This window comes from Bemisia tabaci, chromosome 1, assembly GCF_918797505.1.
Source record: "Bemisia tabaci chromosome 1, PGI_BMITA_v3".
In the NCBI taxonomy this organism is placed as follows: domain Eukaryota; kingdom Metazoa; phylum Arthropoda; class Insecta; order Hemiptera; family Aleyrodidae; genus Bemisia; species Bemisia tabaci.
The window spans coordinates 47,973,325-47,999,784 of NC_092793.1; the positions used below are offsets into that span (position 1 = coordinate 47,973,325).

At 40.6% G+C, this 26,460-nt stretch overlaps 1 protein-coding gene across 2 annotated transcripts in view; it reads left to right on the forward strand.

Annotated features, from left to right (window-relative positions):
• Positions 1–26,460, forward strand: part of Ca-beta (Calcium channel protein beta subunit) — a 328,761-nt gene that overhangs the window by 103,447 nt on the left and 198,854 nt on the right. For both annotated transcript variants that reach the window (XM_019054128.2, XM_019054127.2), the window contains exon 3: positions 23,638–23,673. In XM_019054128.2, coding sequence (XP_018909673.1) covers positions 23,638–23,673 — 36 coding nt within the window. The remainder of the gene's footprint in view (positions 1–23,637; positions 23,674–26,460) is intronic.

Genomic DNA, 26,460 nt, shown 5'->3' on the forward strand with positions numbered 1-26,460 from the left:
TGATTTTTCGAAGGAAATTCGGCAACACCTGAAAGCACATACGGCGTTTTTTCTTTCGCAGACCTCTCATCGCCGGAGCCCTGGACAATTGTCATTCTCATGCCCGTCACCATGCCACACAGCATAGCGCACTGCTCGCAGCCCGGAGCGAAAAATAGTCAATTGTAAAAGGTAAAGCGTCCCCTTTAAATGCACCTTTCTGCAGTGCTAAGGGAAAAAATCGTAAAATCATTCGGATATTGCCAACTTTCATTGTAAATATACAATTCTCTCCGCCTCCTCCAAGCCTAGCTTATACCAACCGGGTCTAACAATAAGTGAGGCTACTAGTTCTATAGTATACAATGTCCATTTTGGTTGAAATTGAATCAGGAGTGGATTCTTGATCAGCCAATAGAGGAGAATCGGAATATATATTAAATTATGTGCCAAAACAGCCAAACTCCTTTTTAATTAGTAGCATTCAAGAGGTAGGTCACAGCAAAATGCAGCAAACTCAAAACATTTTTTTTTTTCGTTTTTGTGACAAAACCACTCTTATGGACATTGTACACTTCGGAACGAGTAGCCTCAAAAGACCCGGTGGCTCCTTAAAATGTTCGCAATGTTTCTATTTTGGCCCCTGCAACCAGGGCCGGATTTACTTACTTGCCGCCCATGGGCCGCCTGTATTTTGCCGCTCCCTTCTCATTCGTTTTGAAACATCAATAAAAACCATCAAGTGAACGTGCCGGAGGGGAGGGGTGCATAAGACGCCTTTACTCGTGTTGGACACATTTTTTGCGAAAGCCCTGTCAACATTACTAGCAAAATTTCACGGAACTTGGCGCAAAAGTTAAGTTCCGTAAACCTATCTCTGTGTGGACAAGGCCTTCCATTTATATGAAATGAACGAAAATATTATAAAAGAACAAACATAAATTTGGTTCAATAATTTTAACTTCCGCCGCCGCGCCGCGCTGACCGCACTGTGTTTGGCGCAATGCGTGAAGTATTCCTACAGTCTTGTATGCGCTATGCGTTTCACGCCGACCGCTGCTGCACGCATTGTCGTTGACGCAATGCGTGAAGTATTCATGCAGTCTTGTAGGCGCTATGCGTTTACCGCCGCCCGCTGCTGACCGCAGCGACCGCACTGTCTTTGACGCAATGCGTGAAGTATTCAGGCAGTCTTGTAGGCGCTAATATGTGTTACATGCCGACCGCCGCCGCGCCGCGCCGAGGGTTTCTCCTTTTCATCTCAAGTTCTCTCATCATTGCTCTCTGCGCCGCGCCGTTCCAGGCAAAATTCCGTGTTCGGTTTCTCTCTTAGTCTTAACTCGACTAGTTAGAGGTGCTGTCTATTGTATCACAGAAAGACGACTTAGAGATTTACTCTCAGGAAATGAGAGATTTTGTCACCTTCTCTCGTTTGTAATGTTTTTTTTGAATCCGATTTTTCTTTATAGCTACATTTAAAAAAATTGCAAAATTTGCCGCCCCCTAAATTTGCCGCCATGGGCCGCGGCCCATGTGACCACCCCCTTAATCCGGCCCTGCCTGCAATGCTATGCTTTATAAAGTGGTCCGCAAAAAACCTGGAGAATCGTTCTAACATGGTTAAAAGTTTATTTCTACTTGGATCTAGTCTTATAATTTAATGAATTTTTCCATTGAAATCCGATAGGTTTTATGCTCTCTTTCAAGTAGCACATTTCACCGGTGTTGCGTGGCGGGAGAAGACAAATGAAAGAGATTTAAAAACTTAAAAGACCTTTGAAAATAGGAAAAAAGAGGAGGAATGTTGCCGTTCAATGGGAGGGGAGGGGACCCGTGGTATGAATATTTGAATGTTTCCGAACTTTCCCGTGACGTGCATATTTACAATATTTTTAAGTAAGTCATAAATCATTTTCCTTAAAATTCTGATTTAGGCTGAATTGAAAAGTAAATATAATTTTTCGAATTATTCCGCCGAAAATATGTATTTCATAGGAATAAATTTGGCAATCTCCCAGCGAGGGTTCATACGGCGTTTTTGCACAGGACGGTAGAATGGGCCGTTAAGTCGCACCTGCAGAGAGGTCATCAGGAGAGAATGAGCCCCCGGGATCCGGGATGCAAGGAGCAAGATCAACCGAGGTAAACACTCCCGTGCTAAAGAGAAACGTCATATAAGCCATCCGGCGTTGCCACATTTATACCCATAAAATACGGATTTTCGGGGAAATCTGTGAATATTTTTCCTCCAATTTTTCTGGGACTCCTATTCACAATCCGATCTTCATTCTCTGAAAATTTCAAGAGACAATTTTCATAACTCTCCTTAAAAATTAAAATTTTATCGGAGGAAATTTGGCTACTCCCGAATGTTCATACGGTGTTTTTCCTCAGCACGGTAGGACAGTCGAATAGTCGAGGGTTGCGCGCTAAATTGAAAATGTACCAGATTTCCATCTAAATTATTTTCATACGGCGTCGAGTGTTTTCTAGCCCTTATCTGAGATGGGACAAAATAGAGGCTCCCTCGTCTGCTCACCCGGATTTTGAGTAAGTGTATTGCTGTTTGGCGCCGTTGCCGCGTTATCGCGGTATTATTCAGGGGATCTTGAGGTACGTTTACTTTATTTCGCGGGAAAATATTTCATAATGCTAGGTTTCGATTAAAATGCCGTGGGGAAATGCCCCTCTGGAGGGGTTTATGGCAGAATGGCACCTCATCAAGGGGGCACTGGAAAGAAAAAAAAAAACACATTGGATCTAGAGTCCAGACTCTTGAAAACATGAACAAGAAAAAATACTCTTGATTCAATCGGATTTTTGCTTGAATCAAAACGGAATCCGCTTAAATTAAGAGGCTTGGTTCTTGATTGAAGCTAGATTCTGATTGAATCAAGAGTACTTTTTCTTGTCGATGTTTTTAAGAGTCTGGACTCTAGATATAATGTGTTTTTTTTCTCCAGTGGGGTCTCGGGGGCACTAAAAGGCAGCTGGTAGATCTGTGAGATCTCCTCAGCTCCAAAGGGGGATTCAGGGGGAGTTCCTTAGCTTCAACGGGGAAGCCAGGGGGGTGAGGGGGGCCTCTCCAGGAAAATTCAAAGAAGCTGCCTCTCTCAAGTCGAGGTGGAAAAAACGGAGTTTGTGATGGAAAAATTCAGAGGACGTGACCTATCTCTGCCGGCTTAACTTGATTCAGAACCTGGGGGCTGATTTGTGCTGAAAATCGGTAGGTATGGCTATAGACAAAGACTATTGGCGGAAGCTATTGGTGGAAGCGGGTGGTTGCAACGGACAAAGGAGGTAGGGGTACGCAATAGACTAACTAACGGCAACCTACGAGGGATCTTTTGGTTAGTCCATCATTTTCCCCCTAAGTCTGTAGGAACCACACATTTCAACCCATAGGATCGCTCTACACTCCCTATGCCTTCTTTGTCTATTGATTTGTCTATCAATTTGAACAATCAACCAGCAGGCTCTGTTTAATTACAAAGCGTGAAATTGAAAATATTTGGCAACGGATTCGAGGATTGGCAAAAGAAAATGAGCGTAAGCGAGGGAATTGGTGTCAAATGTCGAAGTATGATTAATTTTTCGGGCTGATAATCTCCTCGTGAGGGCTGCTTGACATGACCATGAAAATGGTCGAATTACACCCCCGTTGCTCCGTCGCTCCGTCTCTGTTCCTCCCGAGACGCGCGCGGCCAAGCGGCGGCATCCCTCTCGCTTGACCCCGTCCTCATCTCGAATAAATCTTCTTTTTACTCGAGCCCCTTGCAGGTATCCCTTTGTTTCGCTTCTTGCAACCCTCTTCATACCTCCAGTCAAGCGATAATCAGCCTTAAAAGGTATGCCTACTGTTTGTAAGGCTCTAATAGGAACCCGGGCCCTGCAATTTATACGCCTGTAGATCTTTCATTAGAGTGGGTGATTGGCTATTTATTTTGTTCAAGCATCAGGTACATCCGTTGAACTCGAGTCTGATATTTACCCCCACGCTGAGTACGTTTCCTGTGAGATGGTCATTGCCAAGATTCCCGAGTAGAATCTTTGTTGCGTTTCCAGGAAAGGTCGTTGTTAAAATGCCGTCTCAGTGCGGTCATGCCTCGGATAAATGATCAGCGCTAAGCCCAAGAGGCCATCGCCCATGTCCTAGTCAACAGTCACCAACGATCATAATGAAAAGTAGCTTGACGTTCGATTTCCTCTCAATTATCACCATAGTATGACAGTTCGCTGTTTACCAGACGAAAGAGCGTAACTATATTCCTATGTTGCAAAATTTCCCCTCGAAATTTGCATTGTTTACAGGAGGATCAGGTGCCTGTTAAAATTTTACTGATTTTTCCTCTGATTCCAAGCAAAAATTAGAAAATTGTATGGGGAATCATTATTTTGGGCTCATTTTGGAAATAACATATAGACGGTGTAAGTCGGCAATCACATAACTCGTTTGCAGTGTCTGAAAATCTCCGCCTCTAAGTTATTTTTTAAAAGAGAAAAAATTGACATCATTCCTTGAAGTTTTTGCAGGATTTTCTTTGCAAAGAGAGGAAAAATCACGGCAGTTTTAAAGAATTGCCGTTGAGTAGTTTTCCGTTTAAAAAATAAAGTATGACAGGAAGTCTGCGACGTCGCAAACCGAGTTATGTGATTCCCGACTTACACCGTCGATATGCTGTTTGTTTCACCATACAGATCGGTGTTTTCATGGATGAGCCAAAAAAAGAAGGTCCAGATTGCAAAATGTGTTCCGATCAGCACAATCATGTTTTCATCGATGCGCACATTGAAAACTTTGCTGTATTGCTAAAGGAAAACACAGTTTCACCATTTATCGGTTGCCAAATTTCCTCCCGATAAAATGTGTATTTTTTTACTTAGATCATGGATATTTTTTCTTGTAATTTTCAGGCTCTGAAGATTATATGGATGGAGTTAAACAGAAAGGAACCAAGCCACATCGGGATCGAACCGAGAAAAAGAGGTTTAAAGTTTGGCTCCTGCATAAGACTCAATGTTAAAGATAAACTTCAAGTTCAATTTCTACAAAATTTGCTCCAACAAAAACTTTGAATTTTTGGCGATAGATAGTAGAGCAGTGGTTGAGTTCAAAACCACTCATAACTCAATTTTTACCAAAATGTGGGTTGGTTCCTTTCTGCTTAACTCAGTCCATATACCTGAAACATTGACCTGGAGAATTGAAACAAACAAGACCTAATTGTTTAAAAAAACTCGTATTTTAATGAAGGAAATTTGACAACGTCTGAAAGCTCATTCGTCGTTCTTCCCAAGCATAAAGCAGTATGTAATATCCGGGAAATCCGATGAAATGAGATCGGCTCTCAAGTAAAACCTAGTATAGCCTTGCCATTCGAAAGAAATATGCGTGCGATCAGAGCCAAATGGACAGCGAGGGCAAGTGAATCTATTTTTTTTTTTTTCATTTATCATTTTAACATTGAATTTATGACTTGGTTCCAATTTTATTTGGCCTGCGTTTAAATCCCTGACCTTACAGCAAAAAAAAAAAAAAAAAAAAAAAAAAAAAAAAAAAAAAAAAAAAAAAAAAAAAAAAATGAAAAGAATAAAGTACATAACTCATTTCTTTTGGAGTTTGAGAGGGTCACAATTTCGAAAAAAAAGCGAACACTGACGCCTCTCACTTGAATGTTGATTGACAAATTTTTTTAATAAAACTTGGTTCAACCATTCAACCACCGCATGCATAAATTTCCGCGAGAAAAATCCAGGTTTTTAATAATTGCAGAAGCAATAAATTTTACAGCCTCAGTTTTAGTGGTTTACCCTCGCGTTTTGAAAACGGATGCCGATTTGTTGCAAAAACAGGATTATGGTTTCAATTCACTTTAATCTGCCTAAAAAATTGTCTTTTCGAGTCTTTTCGATAGTATGTCCGCGAACACACCAACGATCAGCAAGATCGTTTTTCTTCAGAGGAATCGCAATCGTTCATTTTGCGAGTAGTTGCGCCCAGTGGCGATTCTAAAAAGTTGGCAACGTTGTTTTATCTCAATTTATTAAAGGTATGTTAAACAATCGATTCTAGTTGAGGCAGCCTAGTATCGATATATTAAATGGATTTAAATAGAGTGCTAACAGTGTTGCCAAACTGTAAGAATTGCCACTGGTTGCGACCCGGGCGGGCATGATCCCCAGTGGCCTGTTGTCCGAAAAAGGAGTTTTAAAAAGATTAGGCCCCGCGCCCGCGTTGAGGTCGCGGAGACGCGGACGAGAAGTGCACCGCGGGGGCGGTGGCGCGGTCGTAAGGGCGTAACTCGACTTTCACATGAGCCCTGGAAAACGTGAACCTGCACGAACGTCAGGGCTCACCTTGGAGTGCGGTTACAAAGCAAGTTACCTATCTGTCCCCAAATCGAGCGCTTGTAAATCGGTCAGATTTTGGCGCCGAGCAAGGGGGTCTTTAGTAGAAGAGCCCCACCACGGCAATATTGTCGATCAACTTTCGAGACACCCGGTGGACGCTTCAGGTGGACGGCTGGTTGAGTGCGGTTGCAAAACGGGTAAACAAACTGCAGCCGGAAAATGGTTAGGTTAGGTTAGGTTAGGTTAGGTTAGGTTAGGTTTGGTTACTTTATTTTGGTTCGTTGGCTTGATTGTTGATTTTAGGGGTTTTGGCAGCACGGCAATAGGGTACGTAAATCGCGCGAGGGAGTGTGGAGGGGAGGGGGTCGGACCGGAGCGTCCACTGGGTGTCTCGGAAGTTGATTGACAATTTTGCCGTGGTGGGGCTCTTCTACTAAAGCCCCGAGCAGGGTTTCGGTTTTAAGTTTTGATCAGGACCCGCGCCGGATTTTCGAATCCCCCGTTTTGCCGTGCTTAGGAAGAACGCCGTATGAACGTTCGATCGAGAGTTGCCAAATTTCCTTCAATAAAATGTTTATTTTGGGGGAAAGTCATGAATATATTTCCTTGAAATTTTCAGGAACTTTAGGTAAAATTGCGAACAATATTATCTGAAAAATTTGAAGAAGAATATGCATAATTTTACCGGGAAATTCGTATTTTATCAATTGAAATTTGGCAACACCTGAAGATTCATACGGCGTTTTACCTGAGCATGGCAGTATGGATGACAAGCGAGGCATGAATGAACGTTGCTGGGCCGACAATACATGAATGAAGAAAGGAATCATCTGAGTCCGAGAAAAGAGTTTCGCTCATGTTTTTCATTTTTCGGTAGCGCACAACGGATTCGCCTGTATTTGATGAGGTAGGCAATAGGAGATTCACTTGCGGTTACAGTAGTTTCCAGATATCAGGGTGTAGCTAGCTCAAACGGAGCTAGTAATCGTAGTTACCATAATTGCAAAATAATGCAATCGGGCACTAAAATTGCTTGTTTAATTTAGAAACAACAAAGGTGGCGTGAGTTTCCCTATGCAAGTGATTGCTTTTATAGATGAGCCTGAAATTGTAGATCCGAATTCCGAAGTAAAGCCCAATTATTGTCGAAGTGTGCAAAAAGTCCGCGTTTTCATGATTTTTGTTTGCATGATTTGGATGTGCACAGTGAGACGAACAAAGTAAGTTGTAACGAATAAAAACTAATGTAGGTGGTCCTGAACATGGCTTTCCTTCCTCTCTTAAACACGGGGGGTTTATGATGCCTGGAGATTAAAGCGATATAGTTTGGACCGTGGCCATTTCGCGGCGGAGATTAAGTAACCACTTAAAAGACGGCAACTCTGCAGATTGCATCTCACCAGTTGAAGCGCATTTCTCCGCGCCAATCGGCGCGAGCCCCAATCAGCGAATCAACTTTATCGATTGTCACGCCAGAAACCGATCCCTGACTAATTATTCAAATCGGAACTATTTGCATGTAACTTTTACTTACTGCGACCGCGTTAGTGCACTGATAAACCGAAAAAAGTATGGAAAGACTACCACGCAGTTGTGTATAACTACAAGTGTACTTCATTTTGGACCGTCCAACATTTTAAGTATCACTGACTACCGCCTGAAATTAATTTTTTTTACATTTTTTTTTCGAATTAAAATAAAGTATACATTGTAAATATGTATCCCTGGTTGATTTTGGCGCTTACCAAAAAAAAAATATGGTAGAAAACTTACACAGTTTATTTGAAGGTAAACTAGAATGACATGTAAATGAAGGAGCCGTAACCTTTTAGACGGTACTTATTTTAGTGAAATGATTTAAAAGGTGGGAGATTTTTTAATTACCGTTAAATTTAATTTGTAAGTCGTATTCTGTAATGCATGGGAGTGTGAATGAAGTGCAAAATAGATAACGTTTCCGGAAGTTATACTAGTGAACTTATTCTTTTAATTTTTCGAACGAACAGCCAGAAAATTTTATGATTCCTGCTCTTTTAGGTAATCATTTTATTACTATTCTAACGTTACTTTGTTAATTTTAAATAATGTAATTTGATTCATGTAGATAGATACAAGGCATATTCATGTAGTAATTACGTCGTTTTTAAGTAAAATTTGATAGAAAGAAAAGTTTACTGGGTTAGCTACTCACTTAATTCGACTATTCAACAATATTAATAGCGATTGGTGAAGAAATTAGGAAATTTTAATATTATCTTATTCGTGATGACTTGTGTTCGTCGAACATGAAGAAAGGCAAAGAAACCCTATGTTTAACATTTTTTTTTCGGTTCCTTTTTGTTTAAGCAGTCATTACACATTGTAATACGCTACACCACGCCTGCCGGCCGTGCCTTTGTGTGTTTTACTCATAAACGCACTGCATTAGCCTTTGTGTATGGAAATCCCAGGAAAAAACCTTTGTTTAACACTAGGTTTTATCTTTTCATGACCTAATACTACCTTACCCCATCAGAAAAATGCAGGTAAAGGCAAAAGCTACGCATAGACACAGGGGACCGGTGAAAGCAATCAATAGCTCGCTCACTACGGCACCGCTTATATGTATCTCCTAAAACGATAATTCCACGAAAAATAAATTAGACTGACCTGAGAAGAAATAGCCGAACATGAATACAAATTATCGCACTGGAGGAGGTATTGTAGGTTAGGATTGAAGAGGGTAAAAACTAATTAAAACCAAACCATTCGGGTGATGCGTGCTGCAGCCTTTCCCTTTTTGAACCCACGTCGAAGAACGCATGTCGAAGCCAGAATTTCGCGCAGTTGTTCGGTGTAAACTTGGAGATGAATTATAGGCATCATTGCCTGAATTCTTCGAGAATGTTCATTTTAAAAACTTATGATTGAAACACTCAAACAGCCGACGTCAGTCTGTAGCGTGTAGCAGTTTTTGTAACACGCCACGACGTGACGTGTTACGTGTGTTACGTGTTACGTACCTATACGTGATGTCGTCAAGTATATCATTAGAAATACCTTAATGTAGAATACGGTGACCAAATTGAAAGCTTCCCCGGTTACTTACCACATAAGTAGATAATGCTCGTCTTCAGCACCGTAATGTAAAAACCGTTCCGTCGGTCAAAACAGAGAAAATGATGATGATTAAGAAGAAGAAGAAGAAGAAAGTATATGAAGAGAGAGAGGAAGAAGAAAATGAAAAAGAATAAGAAACATGAAAAAAAAGAAGAAGAAAAGAAAGAATGAAAAGAGAGAAGAAAAAGAACAGAAAAAGAAAAAGAAATGAAGAGAAAAAGAACAGGAAAATGAAAGAAAAAGAAGAGAAAGAACAACATCTTCTTGAATCAAGTCGCTGGCTAAGCTCATTTCTTTCACGACTTGAAGGTTCTCCTAAAGTACTCACTGATTTTTCCTGACGTGTTCGTACGAGAATTGGACTGCATTTTGCCATTTGGACCTATAAATTCCGTCCAGTTCTGAAAAACACGTAAGTGCATTAGGTAAACTAATGGCACATAAGTTGTTTTGAAGACCGAGCTAGAATTTATAGGTCCAAATTGCAAAATGCAGTCTAATTATGCACTTTAGTCATGATACACGTGACGATGGTGTTCGCCAAACTGAATGCGTTGTATTTTCGAATACAACAACTATCAAAGCTCGATGCTTGGTTTTGTGCCACAAGCAGGAAATTTTAAATGACAAAATTTGTTCTCTCACCAATAAATCTTGTTTTTTTTAAGCAAAGAAAAAAATCAGACGTAAACTAAAAGCTGATTTTCTGGACACGTAAACTAGGATTTTTGCGCTCTGCGTTGAATTTGAATAACGTTTTGCGGTGCATAATCTACATTGTCTACTTGTCCGTCGGGGCAAACACATGTAGGAAGAATTCTTTATAAATTTTGATACTATTTCATGGAATTCAATGAATTAAAAATGTGAACTTAAGTACGGAAAAAAAGTTGAGGCTTGCATCTTTTCAATCAATGAAATGATTGTGATTTCAATGAATTCAAACATTCTTCATTAAAGGAAAATACGAAGCTGCAATGTAGCAACACTGTGTGGACCTTTAGTGGCGGTACGTGTGGGAGGAACCGGCAAAGGAGGGGGGAGGGGTTGCCCAGCATGAGGCCGAGTACAGCTGCAGATACCTAGAAAACGCGTTAATGCAGCAATGTGCTGTGCAACATGATTTTTTGAGTGTGTCCGTGACTTGGTACCTTTTTCTCGGCCAAAAAAGGGCCTGCTTCTCTAGCCGGATTCACTTATCGGTATTATTCATTTGCTGCCACCCTTGACCCTCCCCGCCCCATCCTTTTGCCCCCCCCCCCCTCAGACAACTCATTTTAATTTTAGGATACCTGACGTTTCAAATGAATGCATTATCTTGGTATTTTTTTTCGACTGCTCGAATTGCATATTGAAGGGTCTAGCAAGACACAAAGCACACATCACATATTTTTGACTCTGTAGAGTAGGGAGTTACAAATTACGATTGCATCTCATCCCCTCACAACTCCCACTCCCTCCCTCCCTCCTCTCACGTAGAGGAAGTGATTTCGAGATACTGCTGGTGTAGTATACTCATTTTTCAAAAAGTTTGAAAAAACATTTTGCTAAGGACTTTTAAATTGTTTCATTACCACGCGTACACACTTCATGTAAGACGCTCTGACCGCCACATTAGTAAGTAATTCAAGTTACAATAAGTTGAAACTAATGCATAATACAACAAATCAATACGACCGAACGTAACAATAATAATAGAAATACGCAAATTAGCTGTGATCATTTATGTTAAGTTAAGCATGTTCCATAACTGAATCTGATCAATTTTATGTCAGTTAATACACTCTGTAAATGCAAGTTTTGCCTTCTCAAGGAATTATTTGGAGAGGTCAAAGTGGCTTCTTGGACATACCTTTTTGGAAAATGTCCCTTTGTCAGCAACAATATCTTATCTTACACTCTACAATATAACATCATAAGAGCAGACTCAAAAGTATATGCACATGAAAAATGTAAGACGCGATAGCGTGAGTCGTGAACTCGCAATGCTCTGCTCTAGTTTAAAGCAACCATTACAAATAAGACAAACGCAAACAAACACAGTACGGAAATAAAGCGAGGGAAAGGATGCGCGTTAACGACGGCGCAGAGATACAACTATTCGTACTTGATGGACGTCCGTGCTGCATCTGAAAAACTGAAGGCGCGATGACGCGAAGCGTGAGTTTTCAATGCCCTGCTGTGCTGCCAATGAGGTGTCGCTCAGATTTGGGAGAAAAGTTAAAAAAGAGGCCCAAACATATCTCTCCTACCTTCGGCTGTGTTATTCACGTAGTGCTTGAAGCACCATTACGAATAAGACAAACGCAAACAAATACAATATGGAAATAAAGCGAGGGAAAGGATGCGCGATAACGACGGCGCAGAGATACAACTATTCGTACTTGATGGACGTCCGTGCTGCATCTGAAAAATTGAAGGCGTGATGACGCAAAATGTGAGTTCTCAATGCCCTGCTCTATGCTGCATCAAATGAGGTGTCGATCAGGTTCGAAAGAAAAGTTAAAAAAGAGGCCAGAATACGTTTCTCTTGTCGTCGGCTGTGTTGATACTCTTTCTTTCTTCTTTTTCAGGTTCTTCCTTGATTCTTTTTTGGGATGTATTTTTAGACCCACGTCTTAAGGTCGTGTAAACCGCAGCACTGACACGGTTCTTATGGAAATAATGGTGCTCGGATGCGTCTAGTGGCTTTAATTTTTTTTTGTTTTCTTTAATTTCAGAAGTCTGTCGGTCACTTCAATACGTTCAATTTTACAATTTTTACTCTGTACGATTAATAAACTTTGAACCTGAAAATAGCGTAAACTTGTGCTGCTTTGCCAAAATTTTCTGAGCCCCTCTCCACGAGGGGATGCCCCATCAGGAAATATCACATTTCGCCCATTTAACCAGCCAAGGGTCTACGCCCTCAGATGCGAGCCAGTCCGATCCTGCATAAGAGTAACGCGTAACGCATGAAGCCTGAGTTGCGAAGTACTTCGGGGGTCAGAGGGCGTGTAACTCCCTAGTTGATAGTAAATAAGTTATTTGCAAATAATAATTCACTCTTAAATTTTTGGAGGAGGGTTTCAAAGAAAACGTTTTCTAATGTAGATTTAGAAAGCGGCGCTCGTTCAAAACCCCCTCCTTTCAATCAATTAATGCTTGCAGCCGCGACAAGGAGAGTTTCTTCATCGCAAATCGCATACGGCTGGTCAAGTATTCTGCCGTGCTAAGGAAGAACGCCGCACATGAACATTCGAGAGTAGCCAAATTTTCTTCAATAAAATGTTTATTTTTGAGAAAAGTTATGAATATTTTTCCTTGAAATTTTCAGGAACTTCAGTTGAAATTGCAAACAAAATTATCTGAAAAAATAGAAGGAAAATATTCATATAAATTTACCAGGAAATTCGTGTTTTATCAAAGGAAATTTGGCAACTCCCGAAGGTTCATGCGGCGTTCTTCCTTAGCACGGCAGTATTACAGGGAGCATTTTGGTAAACTTTATAAAAACCCATAAGACAGTCTATTACCCCCTTTTGACTTACGCAATTCTGATCCGAAAGCCTCCCGAATTTTTCAGAAATACTGAAAAGACTAGAAAAAAGGAAAGACAATTATATTAATTGGAATCGAAGTAATTTTTTTTTTTTAAATGAGAGACTTAAATTGACTTCCTCCACCCCCCTCATCCTTGCCACGTGAGACCTAGTAAAGAAACGCCAGATCTCCTCCCTCCACGTACTCGAATTACGCCGGAAGGCCCTATAAAAATGAAGTGCGGCAACAGAGAGGTGGTAAATGGACGGAAGCAAAGTACGTGCATGTTTGCGCCTTCAAATTCTAAGAGCGGCTAAGTGTCTGACAAAGGGAAACAGAGGCAGTAAGTGTGTCGGAGGAGGAGAGGAGGGGGCGTTGAATGAGTTGCACCAGCATTTGGGCTGGGGAGTATGCTACAGCAGGGGGCAGGGAGCAGGCTTCGAAGTGAACCCGGGAGAGCTCTATGGTGTGGGTTAACCGCGGTCCACGTAGAAATGCACTTACGGGTGTCTCCTGAAGAGCGGGTGCAGGGTGTCGGGGGGCTGGGGGGGGGCCAGGGGCAGCATAAGCAGGTCGGTGGGAGCGAAAGGGAGGATTTACCAAAACAAACCCGTAAATTAATGGCAATGCATTCATGAAAAGGTGTCCCAATACGCTGTTGCCGCGCTTCAGCTGGATGGGAGCCGTCGCACTGTTAACTTCCTCTCATACGGCTCGCTTTTGTGTTTCAGCGCTTGGATTGTTGAATATTTATTGAATAAGATCTATCTTGGCGATGCTTCCTATCTATCGAAGGCATTCGATAATGATTCAATATTGGATCCGCAAATTTAGAGAAATCTGGTTACGGCGCACTGTGAATCGAGTCTACAGGAAGTTCGGACAAAATTTGGAAACTTTAAAAGCTTATAACTTTGTTTATACACAAATTTGAAGTTCTAAAAGTGGTTCCATTGGTTTTTCTCGTGAAATTGGCCTCTAAAAGCACCCCTTGAAATTTAAAATGTGATGAAATGAACTTAAAAATTTGCAATTTAAGTCAAAAATTTCATGTCCGATCTCTCCAACTGACTCGATCCTCTGTGCGGCGTTTTGGCCATAGTGTTGCTGTATGCTGTTTTAAGATGGTACGCAGTGACGCCCTCGTTTTTCGTGGTTTCCAAGTGTTTTCAGTTATTAATGTATTTTCTCGTCCGGTGACAGAGACACCTCTTCATAATGATTTGGGGGAGAAAAAGTCTGATTCAGGAAAAAAAAAAATCTGTGGTTTAACTCCAGAGTCAAGTTCGCATCTCCACATCTCAAAATTTCAGAGCTGTTTTTTTTTTTCATTAGAAACAGGGATGAACAAAACAAGTGGTAGAGGGTCAGGAATTAGGGGCAGGGCCGGGGCTTTAAACAAGGGTTTTAGTCCGATCAAACTATATATTCCGTTAATTTTGGAAATTAAAGGTTTGAACTCCATAAGTTTGTTTTTTTTTCTTTTAAAATGTAAATGAGTAAAAAGAAAGTACTGCTCTATTTAGTTGTGAATACTATTCATTTCTAGTCCCCAAATGGAACACCACTGACATGGTAATTTTAACCGAGGAATTTTATTAGCTGACTTGCTTCAAGCATAAAATTCGAAAATTTGCCCAAAAAATGACTCCACCGGTCTGATCGTTGTTTTTCTAAAAACGGATGGAACTTAATTTCAATGTTGCGAAATTTCCCCTCTCAAATTACATTTTTACCAGGAGAATCTTGGACACTTATGCGTGACAATTTCACAGATTTTTCCTCTGACCTCATGCAAAAATCAGGCAAATTTTTACACGAAAATTATGTAGGTTTCTTTTTGTAAAAAATTAATTTTTTGGGTCAATTTTGCACCCTCTCAATGGAGTTACGTTCTTTCGTCCGGGGGACGACCTAATGTTCCATCGTAGTCACCGAGATCTCACGACATGACTCGGGTCCCTGGCTGACAGCCATGCCCATCAGCACTGATGCCAATTCGTGCTATAGTAAAGACTTATCGTACGCTTAGATGATGGGTTATTTGGACAAAGTGGCAACATTGGAGCTTCATTACCACCGGGCAATGGGCGCCCGATTAATGCGAGTAATGACGCTCGCGTAAAAAGTAAGAAGCATCTCGGCGTGGCGCGAGCGATCACCTCATAAATAATCGGCCCCCTAATTAACAATCCCGCAATGGATCCAGCGCAGAAATAAAACTTGATTAGCTCAGGGGGCGGCTCAAAAATTCGGGAATGATTTCCGCCCGTGCCTCGCCGAGGAGTAGGAGAGCAGATCCGGAGAGGACACATGACCGAGAGGAAAAACAATAATAAAGGCGTTTCTTCGTCTTATTTTTGAAGAATTACCGAGATAAAAATTGGACCATAATTGGACGTATTTCTACCAAACAGACCTATGTGGAGGTGAGAAATATGGGGTGTGCTCGTTAGTTCTCTGGCCGTAAAAGTGAATGAGAATAATGAAGCGCCAGTGACGTCAGCGGCAATGATGGAGCATCCGCGCGAGACGGAGATCCTCGTCGGGGCGCTTTAACTCATGAGCCCTGTCCACAACGCTCTCTTGCCATGCCCGCGGCTCATGAGTTCCGCATTCAGTTGCACATAGGTCTGTTTGATAGAATGTAATATCCCACTTTTCCAATTCTTCAAAAGGAATCACACCCACTTTTACATTGCTTCTTATGCAGCTCTCTAGAGCACACCTCATATTTCGCACCTGCACATAGGTCTGTTTGGTAGAAATACGTCCAATTAGCTCTTTGAAACCAGTTCTCGGCTCAGTTCAGAAACAACGTAAGTGCCATTAGTTTCCTGATGCACACAAGTGGTTTTACGGACGAGGCAGCAATTGTTGTTCCCAATTGCAAAACGTAGTCCAGTTAGTGTATTAACGTGTGCAAGACGATTTACATCGTTCCAAGAAGAAAAAAATGTCACCCAAGACACTGAAGAAAGAAAAAACACAAAAATTGGAGGCTGTCTTATGCTTAGTGCCAAGGGTAATGTTTAATACAGTTTTCGTCCAAAAATGAAACATGTCGAGAAATTGGTGAAATTTGAGATTCTTCATTTTGATCTCGGCGAAAAACATGAATCAATGAAGATGCTGATTACTAAGTTTGGCCCAGTAGAACACACCCCTGCACAAATTAATGCATATCCATGAATACAAATCGCGTATGCGCGTATAAATCGAAGACTATTCTACGTATGCAAAAGAGTTTCGAAGAATTCGGAAACTGCTACTCGTCCGAAATCGGAGGGGACAAGTTTTTATCCTCCCCAACGACACGCATAAAAATTTGATGGTACAAGGAGTCCCGAAATGCTCGTGCTCGGAACAAGGGCAGTTTACGGAGTGTGTACCCAACTGATATACCCTCGGAGCGAAAGCAACCATTACGAGAATATTTACAGAACATAAAACGACGATTTCCCATACTTTTCCGAGTCAATATTCCGCGATAGTAGCGGCAAGCGTAAAAGCGGGGTCTCGAGGGCCGGCCGGCCGAGCCGAAGCGAAAAAAGACAATTTTCCGGCGCACAAAACGGAAATAAAAAAGAACGATAAAAATCTTGGAGGCATGGCCGCGAGTGAAAGTAATGAAGGAAGATGAGATTTAATTTTTGAAACGTAAATATCTCCGAGGGAACTTTCCTTCGCATCCGAAAGAAAGAGGGACGGGGAGGAGAGAACAGCAATTATGGGCTTGCAATGAAATGTAACAACCCCTTTCGACCGCCGCGCCGAGATCGCGTTGTGAGCAATGAAATTTTATTTTTACAACTTGCTCGAGAATAGAAAGGGTTACTTTCCCCGCCAGGGCTTTGCGTTTGTTCTTTGAGGGCAGGGCAGGGGATCTTCACCCTTGCGTTTAATATCCCTGCTCCCTCCCTTTAAGACTCCAAGTTTACCCCATTCGTTTTGGAGTGGGCTAGTTGGAGAACGCCCCACAGTGGATCGAGTCAATGCGAGAGCTCGGACACGATTTAAAAACTTGAAAAGCGCATATCTTCAGTAATATGAATTGTTGGTGTTTTAAAGTAGTTTCGTCGGTTTTCTTGCATAATGGAGATAATGCATGTGTGAGGAATTTGCGATTCGATTATTGATTCTTATGTAAAATTTCGCGAGAAACACGATGATGCCTCTGGTTTTCTTTGAAATCGACTCCCAAGCTAAAAAAAAGCTCTCAAGTTGAGGCCACAATGGAGGGATTTATCCCACGCTATCCTGAGAGTCCACTTTCAAAAAAAAAAAAAAAAATCAATATGCAATGATAGGGAGCAAATACATTGACAGGGCTGCCACTTTATTTGGGAACTCTAAAACTGAAAACACGGCATCACTGCTAATGTATTTGCTCACTATCTTTGCATGGAGAGTTTGTCTTGATGTAGACGTGGACTCTCAGGATAGCGCGGGATATCCCCTCCATTTTGGCCTCAACTTGAGAACTTTTTTTTGAGCTTGGGAGTTGATTTCAGAGAAAATCAGTGGCACCATCGTGTTTCTCGCAAACTTTTACTTAACATCAATAGTCAAATCGCAAATTCCTCACACATGCAACATCTCTATTCTCGATTGGAAACATCCCTTATAATAATTAAAATTGTGACGAGATAAACGTAATTTTTCACAAATTTTGTCGAAAATTTCATGTCCGACTCCTCCGAAAGACTCGTTCCACTGTGCGGCCGAGAGTCGTTAGACGCGTAACGCGTAATTCTCGCCGGGCATAAATCCCGCATTACTCGTTGCATGGCCACAATTGCAGGCGCGGCGCCTTCAATCGATAAATTAGTCTTCCTGCACAACTCGACGCCTGGAACTCGTAAAATTCAAGCTCGCCTCTCCTCGCAACCTCCACTTGGACTAATAAAACGACTGCGCTCTCAATGCTTCGGCTCTTTAGGACGCTCCAAGATTAAGGAAGGAGTCATCAACGGACTCCTCTTAAAATGCGCCCTTATTAAGTGTCGTTTCCAGCGAGAAGTTTTCTGTTCACTGTCTCTATGGCTCTTCTGCCATTTCCTAACATTAAGTTTTCCCCTCCCGAGAGTAAAATCAAAACCAGTGGCGTGGCATGATTTGCAATGTTTCGATTGATACGCCATACAAATCTAAACAAAACAAAACAAACATCAAAACAATACAAACGTTTCGACCGCCAACAACTATGTGGTCTTCTTCAGTGTAACAAGTGGAAACATTTTACAAAAAAAAAAAAATTTTAAAAAAATATATATAAAATAGCTACAAAACTATTAGCAAACTACGTAAAGCAAAAATACAAATCTTTTGCAACTACATCTTGGAATAAAATCAAAATGAGGCAAAATTCAAGAGGAAAGAAGAGTGATAGCCGTGATAAGAAGGAAGTCAAATTGGCAATAAAATGTATTTAATCCAGCAAGCTACTCCCACATGGAATGAGGTGCTCCTCTCGTAGCTAAATACTATACGACTAAATACTATTGCGACTACTTGTTAGGATGCACAAGTGTTATCGTGGTTTTAAGCCCAAATTTGGAAAGTATTTTAATCCAATCAATGGGATACATCGCACACTAGTTCGGCCCGAACCTGAACCTTGTACAAATCACCTTAATTTTCTTTTAGAACCGGCAACCTTGCTGCGGATGGGAGCAGAAATGATAGGAGGAACTTACAAAATTTTTACCTCAAGGTGATCCACTTTTCCTGCTTTTTCGCTGTCCCTCTCTGCTCCGCCCGCACAAGGATCCTTTCTCCTCCTTCCTCAAATGAATAGAATCCTCAAAAACAATTGGGCAGATGAGGTTCCAACAGAACAGGGGCAATGGACTCGATTATTGCCAAATTGACAAATTCACCAAGCTTAATTTGTTCAACTTGTTTTCTTTAGGGTAACAGCAAAGCAGAAGTCAACTGAAAAGTGAAAATTCAAAACTTGGTAAGCACCATTAGATGTTGCTTAAATTATGGGACTGTTTCTGTTATCTCACGAAAATTCAGTGAGCTAAAAATAATAAGGGTCGTGTTCATAGTCGTTCCACTCCTTTAATGGAGGTTCGCACCTACCTTAAAGTCTGTCAAAATCATATAATTTGTTTATTATTTATTTACTATGAATTTTATTATATTTTCAAATTTATGTCTTTTCCTTTTAATATGTTTTCATTTTTTCTTATTTTTTATCTTTTGCTTTGCTTGGTTGCTGCTCTATACTCTCAGTTTGATGGTGCCAATGGAAAAATTATCGACGAAAGATTCGAAGGAGCGATGATGCCAAATTATTAAATCTAATAAATTGGTCTGAAGTTTCGCAGGTTTAGTTGTATTGTTTCCCCTTCGACTTTTTATCGATCAGAAGTTGATCACCCATGATCATTATTAACCACTTCTCCACTCATGGATTTTTAGTTATATTGTCTCTCTTCTGCTTTAAGGGTATATCTCAATTTATACATGAGCCCAAGAGAGTACGGACTTATTCGTGAATCAGAACTCACATGGAAACTTAAATACGCCCTTACGCTAGAGGAGCGATGTTTTATGGGAGGTTGCCAGATGGCGCCACGTGCGAGCTTCGAATTCAGTTTTAGGCCAACAAATTCTTACTTGGGTGGCAACGGTTTTTGCCAACTTTCAAAAATAAATTACTGGATTCCACATTCATATCATTGAAAATAAGGCAAATTCGACCAAATCAGCAACTATGCGTTATTCCTAAATTGGACCTTTATTTACATGCTCCGGTCACTTTTTTTTGCCCGATTTGTTTTCGCTCTTCTCAACAGAGTGAGACATTGACCTCTCCTGTTTTAAATATTCCTCCTCTGGCAGGAGGATAAATATTCAGATGATCTTGTGTAAAATCCGAACAATATCTATTGTGTTTTTGGAATGGGTTTTCATTTTTTCTGAGAAGTAAAGCCCTCCCTGATTGATGAATCGATGGACCTAAGCACGTGCTTGAACCTTTTATACTTTACCGAAGTTTTTCTCTAAAATCGGCTCAGTTTCCCCTGAAAAAAGAGGTCTATTTGTGGCTCTGATTTTAGTGGTTAGGAAGGAGATACATTTGACTGCCCATGTAATGGTACTAATTGTGAGATGAAAGAAAAAAATAGAACAAAGTAGGTACATAGAAAGTGAGATTAGAATACCTTATGAAAAGATTCGAAAAAACGTCCTGGAAATATATATTGAATAAGTGAAGAACTAAGTCATGCATCTCTTCCAGCCTTGCCCGCAATACAATCTTATAGTAACAATCCTTCAGTCACAAATTAATTTATATCTATTTTGTAGCAACAAATTTTGTTCCTCGAGCCGAAAGGATCCGTTGAAGTGTGAGACGAATATTCTTCCGATTATTTTCTAATTCCTTCTGCACGTTTTTTACATTTCTATCATCATTCCTTGCCCTGTAATCATGGTATATTATGCATAAAATTTTCTGAAATCTTATTTCCGTTCTTAAATTAAATTACGTAGGTTTAATATCAGCATAGAATTTTCGTTGAGCAAAGAGCAAAAATTTATTGAAGACTGTTTAAACCACACACAAATCTATAAGAAAAAACGTGTCTGCCGTGTTTTATTACGTAAATCAGGAACCGTTCAAAACATTTTTCTAAAACATTCCTTTTTGTTTGGATTACGTCAGGCCCAAAAGCTTGACATTTTTTTCAGGGTGTAATATGACTTTTTCAAAGCAAAGACGAAGTTTTAAAGGTAGAACTTGTCATTCGAATGTTTAACATCATAATTTTGCTCATCAAAAATTTAAAGAAAAAAATTGAACCACGAAAGTGGAATAAAAACTAATTAAGCATATAAACTCAGAGTTAAATTCAATGCTGCAAGGGAATGATCGCTTGGACCGTAAATTTTAATGAAAATGAAATAATAACAATAAAAAAAAGTTTCAGATCCAAAGAACTATAAATGAAGTCCTATCAAAATCACATACACCGACCAAGGAATGCAATAAGCCTGACGGTCCCGAAATAAATCGGCACCCACCTTTTTTCTTGAAATGGACATTTAATTAGGTAATCCACGGCGAAATGTCACGAATCATTCTCCGATAATTGAGTGGTCGAAGAAGCAATTCCAGAATGTAGGTCTCAAACTAATATAAAAAACCTCTCAGTGGTGTAGAGTTCAATTTTTGATATTTCAAATAAAGCCTAGAACTGCGATGATTAACAAACGCCTATCTGTTTAGAGAAAAGGAAAAAGCCGCTCAATCACTGGGCTTTGCTGTGTTGCTGCTCTCTCAGCCAAAAGATATATAATCGCACAACATTCATATCGGTTGAAAATTCTTAAGATTTTCATAGCAGAAGAGCACTAGGAAAAGATTTTTATGAAAATAATATCTCACTCGACCTCCTCTGATTCTGACATAGAATGGGGAACCCAAACTTGCAGTCAACATTACAAATATTTGGTCAAAATTTTAATATAGCTAAAAACCGCGATCACAAAGTTCTTTTAGCTTATATGTGTGGTGTAATTGTCATTGAAAAAGTTACTGGAATTTACAAATTTTATATAAGATTCATCTGAATTTTAGTTTTGTTTAGTTTATTTACTCAAATTATTAAATTTTATTTTATTTATTTTTCTATCGTTATTGCAACTTTTAAAACTACAATTAATTACTAAACAATTAAAACTTAACAACTTTACAATTAAAACTTTTAAATACAATTTTTAATGCGATAGTATCTCGATATATTGCCACCGATATAATCGCGATAACTAACCGATAAAATCGCTATTTATCGAGATCACTACTACTTGGGGACATGGCAAACTGTAAATGAACGAGAAAAAACCAGTTTGGCAACGTCACTTCTAGGTGCATCCGCTCATCAGAAAAATTGACTCCAAATCCCACGTCATTAATAAATACTTGATGCTCAAAGCTCTTGCCGCCTAGCAAAGGTATAAAATCTCCGGAGGTCAGGCAAGTCTCCGACTTTGACCATAATTGTCATGAAAAGAAGACGGAAAATAGGCTCTGAAAAAAAGAAGAAAAAAAAAAAACGAAATGCGGTTTTATACTCCTGCAAGGCGCATGCGCAATGGTTGCGCGTCGCCAGGAACTATTCCACGATCTTATCTATGATTAATCTCTGTGCTCGAAAATTACAATAACCAGTTTGGTGGACGGCGGTTTTCGTTTCACCGATTGAGCTGGTACGCGGTAATCTATCGATTCATACAATAAGGTCATCTTCGACGCGACGCGACGGATAGGTTCCTCTCCCAGCTTGGTCAGCGGCCTTCGAGTCAAATGCATAATTAATCAGAGACAGGATTTTTCTAGCTATTATTCGGCTTCAATCGGAGTCTTCTTCAACAGATGGTGACGTTTGTTCCGCCTGGATTTTGCCTTGTTTTACCACAAATAATCATTGACCACCGATGAGAGCACCACAAAAATCTCGGCGTAGGCTCTGGTATTAACTCTATCCTCATTTAATCGAGGGCTAATATTAGAATAGAGATAACTTCATTTTAACCAACCTCGTGGTGGCTTTGTAAATTCTGTATTCCATGATTAGCGTAGACATGACATCTTGATTCTAAATACTCTCGAGACGATGAATATTCAGGGCCTTTTCAGGCTCAAAATTCTCATCCAATTCTAATTGAATGGATTGCGAGGTGATTGTTGAAATTGATAGACAAAGCGATCGACAAAGAGGACGTAAAGAGTATGGAGCGATTCTATTGGTTGAAATGGGTGATTCTTATAGACTACGGAAAAAATGACGGACTAAGTATTGGGTGTCTCATGGGTTGCTATTAGTTAGTCTATTATCTATTTCCTTTGTACATTGCAACCACCTGCTTCCACCAACAGGATCCCTCTGTATCCTTTTTGTCTTCTGTGTTTATAGCTTTGTCTATCAATTTCAACAATCAGTCCGCTGGTCTCCAAAAGTATTTAGTTTTAGCGGAAGTGTGCATCAAAAAAAAAAAAATTGCCAGCATTTGAAGCATACTCCAAGAGGAGGAAGAAGAAGAAAAAGAAAAAGGAAAATGTGTAGTGTATATTTAGTATATAGCACTCCATTTCTTTTTTATTTTGGTTTGGCAATTTATAAGAACATATTTTCTCTTGAAGCTGAAGAATCATATCGTCTCGGAAGGGGGACACCACTGTCCGGCCACGTTGAAGCTCGTATTGCCTATACTGAAAACTGAAGGCAAACTGTCAATGAGCCAGATTCATTGCTCCACGCTCGATGCAGTCTAATCCCACTTTTCACCTCATGCAATCGTGACGTCTGAGAGAGATACCACTATTCGATCACATGGGAGCTCGCGTTGCCTACACAGGATATTGAAGGCGAACTGATAGTGAGCTGAAGCCACCGTTCAACGTTCAATAGAGCCTATTGCCATTGTTTTCCTCGATTGATCTTTACCTTTGAAGGTGATACCACTATTTGGCTTCGTAGGCTACATAGATAAGTCGTCAGTTGTGGGATACTGGCTTTGTTTCTATTGAAATTACAATAGAACGAAGACAGCGCTGCTTTGTTTGACTTTTGCTTGACTTTGCTATGACTGTCTTCACGTGCGATGTTGAAATGAATTTCTTGCTTGACTGAAAATATGACGTTATATTTATATATTCTCTGATTTCAGGATTCTTCGCCTACACTGACACTAATTCTATCGAAGGTAAGGTTGAACAACACTCTATCATCTATGATTATATTGAATTGTATACGTGTTTCCGCATGAGTTTTCCTTCGTGCAGTCATATACTTAAAACTCAATTTTGGTTAATTGGAAAATGAGGTCCTTTATCACAGATTCTTTCAAATTTGGACTACATTGTGCCACTCGGAACTACAAGCTTTGGCTCAGTTTAAAAACGGCGAATGCACCATTAGTTTCCCTATGCAAGTGAGTATTTTTACAGATGAACAAGATTTTGCAGTTGAACTGAAAAAAAAAAAAAAAAAAAAAAAAAAAAAAAAAAAAACTCCGGCCTTGGAAGCCGCGCTTATGGGCTATATAGGCATACTGTCCGCGTTCCGGGCTCAGAGCCCGTAAGTTCCGGGCGTAGCACCTGGAGCAATCAAAGCTCCGGCTCCACACGGAGAAAGAAACTTCGCGCGTGGGACCCAAAGTTTAGGTCATATGGATCTCTGAAGTTTTCGGATTGAGCATCCGAACACTTAAGGTCCTGCTGCTGAGGTTTGGATCACAGATCTGAAACTTCAGTTCTTACATCTGAAGTACTTCGATTTTCACATCCGATGTACTTCGGTTCTCACATCTGAAGTACTTCAGATGTAAGAACTGAAGTTTCAGATGTGTGATCCGAACCTCGACAGCTAGACCTAAAGTGTTCAGATGCTCGAAGGTGCAGAAACTTCAGAGATCCATATGACCTAAACTTCGGGTCCCACGCACGAGGTTTTTTTCTCCGTGCAGCAACTGGAACTTTCAGCCTCTGAGCCCGGAACGGACGGTATGTCTATATAGTCCGTAACTCTTTTTTCATTATCCGAATTGCGCAAAAAAAGTGGTCCATGAACTGTCTCAGGGATGCACGGTCGAGTCGAGTTGCATCAAAAACCGTCCATTCCTCAGCGATCTGGGGAGGGTGCAAGGAAGGGCAGCGCGCATGCGTGGATTTGAAATTACCCGCCACCCGAAAAGGCGAAGGCGCGCACGGCGAACCGGTTCCGGGGCCTCGCGGGTCGCGGAGCGGGAGACGAGCCAGGACCAGGAGATCCTAGATCGTGTGATATACCGCCCGCCATAAATAGCGCCGATTATTGAAATACACCCATAACGGCCGTTTTAGGAAAGTGCCCGTCGCCATTGCCGCGATGGCCCGTCGGTGACCCGCGCGGTGAACGTGTTCCTCGCAAACGAGCGAGTAAACCGAGTGGTCCCGAAATTAGCATAATTTGGATTTTGAACGGTATCAGTTACAGCCGCCAAGCGGGGGTCTCTTTCCACGAGCTCCAGGCAGTGGGTCTAAAATTACGATTTCCTCGACTAAAACTGGATTGCATTTTGCAAAAAGGAACCACTAGCATTGCAATGATGCTAAGATTGTGCAACTTCATCCTTTGCAATAAAATTGCGGAAATCGTGAAAATCTATGAAATTTAGATGGTAATTTTTGTCTTAAATTCACAGTTTTTAGCGAGTAAAATAGGAACTATTAATGGATAATCGGGTTTTTCCTCCAAGACAAAAGAAGTTGCACAATCTTAGCCAACATTGCAATGCTAGCAGTTCCTTTTTGCAAAATGCAATCCAATTCATACCAATCATTGATATTGATGTACAAAGCTACAGACAAAGAAGACAAAATGGACATGGATGGATCCTATCGGAGGAAGCAGCGGACTGATTGTTAAAATTGATAGACAAAGCTATAGACAAGGAAGACAAAAAGGATTTGGAGGGATCCTATTGGTGGAAGCGGGTGGTTGCAATGGAAAAAGCAGGTAGGAAATAGACTTACTAAGGGCAACCCACAAAAGACCCTAAAGTTAGTCCCTCATTTTCTCCCTTTGTCTACAAGAACCAATCATTTCGACGGATAGGATGGCTCCAATACCGGAGGAAATTATCCCCCCTACATTTGTACGTGTACGTTGTAAACATGCGTATTGTAAACACGTATGCGTGTACGTTTTTTACATGCATGTTTTCGTATGTAAATGTGAAAATGAATAACTAATTTCATTGGGAATGTTCGTAAGAATATTTTTTACACTCAAATTCATAGCTCGTGGTCCAAAATTGTACCCTAAAAAAGAAAATTACCAAGATTTCTCCCAATTACTAAACCGGCCGATCTCTAGTTACTTATGTTACAAGCACAAAATTTTTCACCGCAGGGAGATTTTTACTGTCGTATCGTAAGAATTACTTGACATTCATTCAGCGTAATTTATCACTTTCCTCGCGTTACAAGTGTTTTTCTCTTCAGTGGCTGTTCTCTTGTTCCACATCTCTCGCTGTGGAGTGAATAAAATCTTTTAAATAATTTTTCGGTCGAAACTTCATATCTCCCCACCGTGCGCCCTATAACAACAAGTCTCTAAATCGTGGTCTTCGCGTGTGAAGATGGAGTTTTGGATTCTCAGTTTCAAGCACCGAAGAATCACTTGAAGTAGAACACTTCCGATCGCAAAGTTCAATAGCATATAATAGTTCTCCCAGAGGCCCCTCCATCCGTTTCTTCCAGTGGCGCGGCGTGAATGATCGATTATCGATATGTCTTTATTTGAAGCTGTTGTAAAGAATCTATTATTAAGGTGTTCGTTGCGAAATCCCTGTCCATCGATCCTTTTCTATAGGTTTAAATTTCAGATAAATCGATATATCGCAAAGCACGCCACGCCACTGGCTTTTCCTTTTACAGCGCTCAGTATAACTCCATCTGCCGTTAAGTATTCATTTTTTTTCCACTCAAAGCAATATGGCCATAGAAAC